Source organism: Phaseolus vulgaris, chromosome 2 (assembly GCF_000499845.2).
Source record: "Phaseolus vulgaris cultivar G19833 chromosome 2, P. vulgaris v2.0, whole genome shotgun sequence".
In the NCBI taxonomy this organism is placed as follows: Eukaryota; Viridiplantae; Streptophyta; class Magnoliopsida; order Fabales; family Fabaceae; genus Phaseolus; species Phaseolus vulgaris.
This window is the reverse complement of record NC_023758.2, coordinates 23,697,091-23,706,513: the sequence shown is the minus strand read 5'-3', so window position 1 is coordinate 23,706,513 and position 9,423 is coordinate 23,697,091. Positions and strand designations below refer to the sequence as shown.

At 28.8% G+C, this 9,423-nt stretch overlaps 2 protein-coding genes across 2 annotated transcripts; both read right to left on the bottom strand.

The window, feature by feature from the left end:
• Positions 1–1,751: 1,751 nt before the first annotated feature.
• Positions 1,752–2,922, bottom strand: LOC137810983 (histone H1). Its single transcript, XM_068612509.1, has 2 exons — positions 2,458–2,922; positions 1,752–2,362 (listed from the first exon to the last, which is right to left on the bottom strand). The coding sequence occupies exons 1-2, from the start codon at positions 2,602–2,604 to the stop codon at positions 1,928–1,930; spliced, it is 582 nt and encodes a 193-aa protein (XP_068468610.1). The 5' UTR covers positions 2,605–2,922; the 3' UTR covers positions 1,752–1,927.
• A 4,911-nt stretch (positions 2,923–7,833) lies between these two features.
• LOC137809228 (uncharacterized) lies at positions 7,834–9,146 on the bottom strand. The gene is made up of 3 exons (XM_068610363.1): positions 8,948–9,146; positions 7,992–8,714; positions 7,834–7,910 (listed from the first exon to the last, which is right to left on the bottom strand). Exons 1-3 carry the CDS (start codon positions 9,144–9,146, stop codon positions 7,834–7,836), a joined length of 999 nt encoding a protein of 332 aa, XP_068466464.1.
• Between the last annotated feature and the right edge of the window lie 277 nt (positions 9,147–9,423).

Genomic DNA, 9,423 nt, shown 5'->3' with positions numbered 1-9,423 from the left:
TCTGATGAATGCATAAACTATTTCTGACTTTGGCATCGGAGCGCCCTTGCAGGTACACACACCCATCTGTGAGAGGAGAAGTCGAAAGCCCAACCTGGAGAGCAACATCTGTGAGAGGAGAAGCCGAAAGCCCAACCTGGAGAGCAACGTCTGTGAGAAAAGAAGCCGAGAGCCCAAACCCAAAAGCCCAATACGAGAGATCAACCCGTGAAGATTATGTCATAGCTTAATTAAGAGTCATCGACTCTTTTATAAGAACAAAAACCATCATAAGAATCATTATAAAAAATCTATTTTACACTAGTAAATAAAATGAAAATAAAAAATAATAATTTATAAAAGTTTGTGAGTGATAGATGTGATTAAAATTTTTACTTTTTAATTGATAAAAAACAAAATTATAAATTTATTTTTATATTCAAAATAATTAAATAAAATATATAACTAAATGAATTCATAGTTAAAACATTATTTTTTATATTGTCTAATAACTGATTACGGAAAAAATATAAAATATGAAAGAAAATAAATATAGCTAGAACATTTGTTTTATAAATTTAAAAAAATTATAATAAATTTATATATGTGATGAATATGTTTAATTAAAAAACTTAATCAATAAAAATATAAGATTAAAATTAATTAATAAAAATATAAGATTAAAACTAATTATTAGAAATATAAGATTAAAATTAATTAATAAAAATATAAGATTAAAATTAATTAATAAAAATATAAGATTAAAATTAATTAATAAACATATAAGATTAAAAAATTAATTAATAAAAAATAAGATTAAAATTAATTAATAAAAATAAAAATTAATTAATAAAAATAAGATTAAAATTAATTAATAAAAATAAGATTAAAATTAATTAATAATAATATAAGATTAAATTAATTAGCAAAAATATAAGATTAAAATTAATTAAAAATAAAAAATAAATTACTTATTTGTATATTAAACCTGCTCAAATTAAAATATTATTCATCAAATATCTTAATTAAAAAAAATATAAATTATTTAATCATAAAAAAAGTTATTAAAAATAAATTTTGATAAAAATAAATAATATGTAATTAATAATTATAAAGATTTATTAGAAATGTTATTTTTTATTAGATAACATTTTTTTTAATTAACCTTAATTTATTTAATATTTAATGTTTTATTTTTTTAAATAGTATTTTATTTTTATTATATTATGTTATTTTATTATATTTAATTATATAATTGATTATATGCTATATATATAACTGATTATATGTTATAATATAAAGTATAATTAATTATGTTAATTATATAATTGATTATGTTAAAAGAAATTTGATAATTGATTTTTTGATGATTTTGATTAAAAAAAATTCCTGAAAGTTAAGGAAGGAACAGTGCATCAATTGAATCAAATAGAGTATTAATGTTATTTATATAAAAATTATTTCCAGGGATCATTGTTTTGTATATGCAAACTAATTAACCACAGATAAGGTTAAATAGGGTTACATGTTTTTCAAAACCTACAATCAAGTTCGGAAGTTATGTTATTAAAAGATGATTCATTTTAGGCTATGCACACAAAATATCAGACCAAACCTCACATAGTGCACCACTATGCCCGGCCCAGTCACAATCCACCAATAATATAATAATCACGTAAAGGGCCCAGTAAAAATACATAAAAAATCAACCTGCACACCAAAACCTTACACGTTCAAGAAAATTCGCTCAAAACAACCATTGGAAACAATAATTGAAACAGTAAAACTAATCTCCATTTGATCACCATGGACAGAGAATACATCCTTAAAATTATCCTTAACTTAACTTTGCTCAAGCATATGGAGCAAGATACCCAACACACACCTTTTCTTATCTACTATACATATGTAATAACGGTTTCTCACGAAACAAGAAAAATATGAAGCATCAGGCCGCTGCAGCCTTCCGGGTCCTCTTGGAAGGAGACCTAATGGATCTGGGCTGTTTAGGCTTCGCAGGAGTTGATACCTTCTTACTCTTCTTCGCCCCAACCTTCTTCCCGCCCTTTTTAACCGCCTCGGTTGTCTTCTTGCTCTTCGGCGCAGAGGTCGTTGCGCTACTGTCACGTTTCGGACGTGATTCTTTTTTCTCAGCCTTCACCTTTGTCTCCACCTTATCTTTCTTTGTGGTTTCAGAAAGCTTGTAGGAGGCCTTGATCTTCACGAGATTTCCTCTAGTGGCTTGGTTTTTCAATTGCAGACCTAAAATCTTCTTAAAATTCGCCGGGAGCACCGCCTTGTGCTTCTCTTCCATGTACTTCGCTATGGCATATGGGCTCGATCCTCCCTTCTCATTCAGCGCCACCAAAGCCTCCTTAATCATCTATACAAAACAATACGAATTCAAAAAATCTAATTAAAAAACAAAATCAAGTGTATATTTAGGGATTAAATAACAAAAGATAAACGCAGGAATACCTGAAAATATGGAGGATGTGAAGCAGTTTTTGCCTGTTTCGTCTTCTTCTCTTTAGGAGCCTTAGGTTTTTTCTCCTTGGCCGCCTTCACCTTCTCCAGTGACTTTTCCAGAACGGGAGCAGGAGCTTCTTCGTTAACGGCAGACATCTCCGATGAATATTCAGATAGTGAATTGGAAAGAGTTAACTAACACGGTTTTAGATTTTTATGATGACGACGGGAACGTTTTATAAATAGCGAAGGGGACAATATCTTCTGGATATATATTGCATGCTATTGGTGGAGAGAGTGGTATGAGGATTGCCAGCGTGGCGGAGAGATATCTAGAACATACACGTGGCGTATATTTAGAGCGTTGTTTGAAGACGTGAAAAAGAGGATGATTGGAATGCCAACAGTTTTTGTTATAGTAACTGAATTTTATTGCTGAAACCAAATGGAGAAGTAATGAAGGGTGTGTTTTCTTGTGGGTTTTGTTGCTCCATGTTCTTGCTCCTGCTTTGGTTATCACCCAATTGTTTTTGCCAGGGTTGATCACAAGGAAGAGTAGATTACAATGTGGGTGAAAATAGGTTAAATGATGGCCATTTAAGACCAAACTAAATCATTCAACATCCAACCCCATTTTTCAAAACCCTTTTTCCCATCCACTGTTTTTTACTCTAGATACTTGAAAATTGTAAACAAACACTTTTAACTGGTTTTCAATAACTTGTAAGAGTATAAGTGCATATAAAAAAATCATTGAAAAACTACAAAAATTAAAAAAATAATCCCTTTTTTCTACTATTTATTTATTTATTTTAAATTTAATTCTTTTATTAATAAAAGATATAAAAACTCAACAATATTCAATCAAATTATTTTATTTTTATTTTTAAAAATGTAACCATAGGATAGGACTCTTTTTATAGATTAAATTTGATGATATTACTTTTATAAATTATATATAAAAATTAAAACTATCAATATTTGTTTTTTTTGTAGTGATTTTACTTCTAATTAGATGAAAAAATTGTTACATATTTAAAAATTAAAGACTTTATTAAACTTGTTGTTAATAGGAAGATCGAATAAAATAAAATAAGCAACGAAAAAGATAATTAAGGGAAAAAAAACTCAAAACACTCGCATAAACTTGGATGGAAATAGATAAGAGAAAATTACACTTATCTTCCTAGATGCTAAATAATACTGACACTTTAATCTTAAAATATATACTTGATCTCCTGTTAAGTTATTTAAATGAAAATCACAACCTTTTCATTTTTAAACATATTCATCTCCTTAATTTTTTTTTTAATAAAACGACAATCAACTCACTTATATGTTAAGGGTTGAAGCTGAAAATGATACTTGCATAACTTATTCTAGTTTTAAAAAAATAACACATTGACAAAAGTTTAAATAAAAATATAAAAACTAAAATTTTAAAATTAAAAATACAAAAAAATTTGAATTTAAATAGTTTTTCTGGAAAATTTAGCAAATTAATTATGACAATATCAAAAAAAATTATTGTGACTTAATTATAAACGTTCTTATAAAATTGAAAAATATATTTTTTAGAATATAAATTAAATTATGAATATAAATGTTATTTTTTTTGTGAATTTGTGCTTTAAAACTATAAAAAAAATACAGAATTAATTAAATTTGAAGTCCATTTTCAATTGAATCTTATTTAAATTTTTAGAAATATTATTAATTATTCTTAGTAGAAAGAATATCCGTATTCATTCAATTGAGAAGAAAGCATATCTTGAAATATTTGAGATGAGTCTCCAAATTTAGAAGATAATTTATTTCTTGAGGGTCAAAAAAGAGGTTTACAAAATATTTTTTAACACTCGCCTTAATATGAACTATTTTTTATAAGAAATTCAAAAATATATTATCACGATTGAATTTGATTTTTTTTTCAAATTTATTGTTCTTACTTGAATTTTTTGTATATGTGCTTTTAAGTGTTTTGAGTTCATATTTGTATATTGCTTTGAATTTTATTAAATTTTCATTACATTCATTTTATGAAATTTTTTTATAATTGAGTAATTTTGATTATAATCATAAATATTTTGTCTATAATCATGTTTAGTTTAAATTTGTCATAAACCAAATTAGTTGAACTTAAAAAAGAATCACATAAATTATAACTCTTAGTATTTTTTTTATTTTCATTTTTTAGTTCTTAAATTACTACTAGATTATTATCATTTTTAAATACGTTTCCATTGTCATCTTCTCCAAAACTCGTTTTCGAAAATTTTCCGAAATATTTGTTGAGTGCAAAGAGCAATTCCAGTGGTGCGAATAGCAGAATTTGTTCTGTTTGTAAATTTGAAACAGATCTTGAAAATCCGTTCATCTTTTACAGATTTTGGCGCGATTTTGGTTTTCTGAAAACATGTTGCACGAATTTGAATCTGTGGTTGGTGCGAAATCTAGTCGAATTGTTCGTTGTTGTTTCACTGGAAATTCAATGCCATACAATTTTCAGAACAAGCAGATAAAGTGTTTGTGAAAATGATTCATCCAAAACTTTGGACCAGTAATGAAATTGATTGCTATTTTATGAACCTTGGTACAAAGTTCTACTGCAGATTTTAGCCGAATTAGCTGGTGCAGTGGTGCAGTATTTCTTGTGCTGTTTGAAAACTAAAAGCAGTAGCTAATCTGCCATGTAAGTTTCTGTGCAAATTTTGTTTGAAGCTGCAGCAAAGTCTAAGCCGCTGCTGGACATACAAACCTGCTGAGATTCAGTGCAGTATTTTCTTCTTGCGCTAGTTGAAATTTAATCTGGTGATTTGCAAATTGAATTTGTTGTTTGGAATTGAGGTGCAGTTTATTTACGTGAAATTTGGTGAATCTGGAAAATGCTTTTCAATAGTTAGTTGACTTACATGGCAAATTAAAACGGTGAAATTGGAGCATGGTTTCCATATGCAGAAAAAATGAATTGCAATTTGATTTGAAAATCTGAAATTTGCTTGTGATCCGAAGCTACTGGTGTTTGTTGAATCTGAAAACAGATTACCATTCTAAATTAATACTTGTGAAATTAGTTGTTTTGGTGCAACTTTCAATTTCAATTCCAATATAGTGCTGGCTGGAATTGGCAAATCAATTGAAAACAAAATGGTGTTCCAGGTTGATTGAAAAGTGAAGCAAAAAGTGCAGTAGTCACGGTTTTGATCAAATTGATAGGAGAGAGAAATTGTTAAATTGGCGAGCAGTTAAAAGCTAAAATTTGGTGCATTAATTCTGCTGGTTCACTTTTTTGACCAAATCAAATTCAGGGTTTTTTTACCAACCTGGGGTTATTTTTTTTCTTTTTTCCAAAATGATCCGTTTAAAAAATAGATTTAATTACCTTATTCGTCCTTATATTTTGAGTCAATATTCAATTTGGTACTATGGTTTTTAAAAAAATTAATTTGATCTCTATATTTTTTAAAATGTATTCAAATTGGTTCTTTCCGTTAAGTTTCACCTTAGGTATTGCTTAAGTGGCGAAAGGGTGTTTATGTGAGAGAATAATAATATTAATATTATTATTCTTAATATTAATATTAATTTTCTTAATATTAATATTATAATTATTACTATTATTATTATTATTAATATTATTTTTCTTAATAATAATATTAATATTATTTTTCTTAATAATAATATTAATATTATTTTTCTTAATATTAATATTAATATTATTTTTCTTAATATTAATATTATTTTTCTTAATATTCATATTAATAGTATTTTTATTATTATTCTTAATATTAATATTATTTTTATTAATATTATTATTATTATTACTATTTTTATTATTATTTTTATTATTATTAATAATAATAACAGCAGCAACAATAATAATAATAATAATAATAATAATAATAGTAATAATAATAACATTAATAATAATAATAATAATAATAGTAATAATAATAATAGTAATAATAATAACTATAATAATAATAATAACAATATTAATAATAATAATAATAATAACTCTTAATTTCACATCTCTCTCCACATAAATACTCTCTCTCCACATAAACACACTCTCTCTATATAAACACTCTCTCCGCCACATAGACATTCTCTCTCTGCCACGTAAGCAAGAACTGACGCTGTTAGGAGGGACTTAACGGAAATGACCAATTTGGATACATTTTAAAAAACATAGGGACCAAATTGATTTTTTTAAAAACCACGGTACCAAATTGAATATTGACCCTAAATATAGGGACGAATGAGATAATTAAATCTAAAAAATATTACAAATTTGGGTAAGTTGTGTTAATATGGCACGACTTCATATGCACAACTCGTCCCAATTTGACACGACTCTGTCATGTCATACCGAAGTCGTGTCAACTTGGCACGACTTCTGCCACGTCATTATTTTATTTTATTTTTAAATTTTATTGTTTATATATTAGGTAGTAAGTTATGTAATGTTAAAAATTAATATGATACATAACTTTCTAGGAGCGTTAGTTTTAAGGAACAAAAAATGAATAATCGTTTATGGATCATGTTTGAATCGAATGAATAAATACATAGCTAAAGAAAATGAATGTTCTAAGAGTGTTATGAATGAATAAATACATAGATAAAGAAAATGAGAAAATTAATAATCAAACTTGAATTGAATTTTATTATTAAGTTTGTATGTGCGGACAATTGCTTCTATTGTGACCTTCAGTTCTACAATATGAACATATTTTTGACTTATTTGGAATTGAATCATCCATTTCATTACGAATGTGTTGAGTGTTAGGTCTTCCTGATTTATGTCGACACATGATGGGGTCAGGTAAGAAATTTGGTCCCGTGTAAGTAAATCAATAATCCTGATTTCAAACTGGATTAAATTGGACCTCATAAGCCTTTAAAATATTGTGCAGACGGTATATTGGGGCCACAAATGTTGTTACCTGTAAATGACAAAATGAGCAAACAATAATTACATGTGGACAAGGCAGATGTATAGCTTGAAATTCCCCACAATCACACCACCATTCATTTAATTTAACTGTGTATGTCATTGGGTAGAGTCGATGTTCGATAGTCAGCATATCTTCTACGTCAAAGATTGAATTTTCTCGGTCATATCTTTGCACATGACACATAGCAGATTGTGCTTCATTCTTTCGTGGCAGAGCGACTATATCTTCTGGGAATTTATGTTCGACTCGCAACATGCATTGTATTTTGGTCGCTTGTTCAACACGGAGTTGATGCACAAATCGGTAAGGATCGGGCCCCTTTCAAAACGGAGTTGATGCTTTCAGCAAGATTTGTTGTCATGTGCTCGTACCTCTTGCCCCCGTCATAGGCTTGTGTCCATTTTTCCAATGGTATTTGATCAATCTAAGAGACTGCCTGTGGAAATTCTGCTTGCATAGCCGATAACTTTGCTTGTAGAGTTAGCTGCTTCATTTCATAACCTGTAACAATTTCAAAAAAGATATTAACAGAAAATGTTGTGAAATGTTTGAAGTGTGTGATTGAAGTTAAGAAATGTTTACCCATGTTGATTAGTTTCCGCTTTAAGTCAACATTTTTAAACCTCTTATTGAAATTGGATGTTATATGACGTATGCAATACACTAAGGTTAAACCATCTTCTTCGGAAACAACTTTTGGAGATTGTAATGTTGATAATATTGTTGTTCCTCTATCCGTAGTCATGCATAAATTTGACTGAGGTGTGACATATGCTTGTAACAATTGGAAAAACCATATAAGGACTTCCTTTGTTTCACCTTCAACAATGGCGAAAGCTAACGGAAAAATGTTCTGATTCCCATCTTGACCGATGGCAGTCAATAAAGTGTCGTGATATTTTCCAGTCAAGAATTGGCCATCAACTTGAACTATGGGTTTGCAATATTTGAACCCTTCAATGCATGGCTTGAACGACCAGAACACACGTTCTAAGATGTAATTAGATTCATCTTGAACACCATCAACAACATACGGACGAGTAATATATTGCACTACAGTTCCAGGGACACTGTCTTGTACAACTTGCAACCACCTTGGAAGATGATTATATGATTCGTCCCAATCACCGAACTCCATTGCAAGAGCCTTTTGTTTGGCTACCGTTGTTTTTTTATACGTCACCAAATAACCAAGTCGATTCTTTATTTCCATAATTATAGTTTTTATCGGAATGGATGGATTCGCTTTGACGGAGTTAACGACGAAGGATGCTATTTGGCTTGAATCTAAATTTTTTTGATCAACTGAACATATGTGTTTAAACAGGTGTGAGAAGCTTAAATTTTTTTGATTTCCCATTGTTGTTGAATTTTTGTAAAAGAGGCTCGGATGCGCCATTGGCAACCGTTGTTGTAATGAATGCAACGTGCAGTATATTTATTCGGCTTTGATTCCACCACCATAAAGTTGTAACCCTAAGCAATGTGGTATTGTTTGATTGCATTCAAAGTTGACTCCTTTGATTTGAAAGACGTGCCTTTCGAAAGGTCAAAATGTATATTGTGGGTTGTACGACTAAATGATTGAACATTGTCGTTGGATGAAGTTGGGAAGGTTTGTTCCTCCGTAATGTACTCCTCTTGTTCATCATCTTCACTGAATTCATGAACCATATCTCTGATAATAGGTTCTTTCTTAGTGTTCGAAGAACTTCCACCAGAATACCAGGAATCCATATACATCTGATAAATGTCGTTTTGCTGTCAAATTAATATGATTCTAGCGTAGACTTGTCTAACACTAGAGAAATGATAGTATAATTGTGGTCAGATGACCCCAAGTCGTCTCCCAATGAATCCAATAGTAAAATCAGTAGATCATTGTTTAGAATTTATCTACAAGCAATAAAAGTTAGTAATAACAATAATAATAAAAAGGGGCTTAAGATAGTTATGCAGAAAATATAAAAGAGATTTAAATAGAAAATAAAAAAGCGATTGATCCCCAAGTTCT

Coding starts and splice junctions, on each gene's coding strand:
- LOC137810983 (XM_068612509.1), bottom strand. CDS start 2,604: ATGTCTGCCGTTAACGAAGAAGCTCCTGCTCCCGTTCTGGAAAAGTCA. Junction 2,363..2,457: donor CACATCCTCCATATTTTCAG/GTATTCCTGCGT, acceptor TGTTTTGTATAG/ATGATTAAGGAGGCTTTGGT.
- LOC137809228 (XM_068610363.1), bottom strand. CDS start 9,146: ATGGATTCCTGGTATTCTGGTGGAAGTTCTTCGAACACTAAGAAAGAA. Junction 8,715..8,947: donor ACATTTTGACCTTTCGAAAG/GCACGTCTTTCA, acceptor ACATATGTTCAG/TTGATCAAAAAAATTTAGAT. Junction 7,911..7,991: donor GCGGAAACTAATCAACATGG/GTAAACATTTCT, acceptor AAATTGTTACAG/GTTATGAAATGAAGCAGCTA.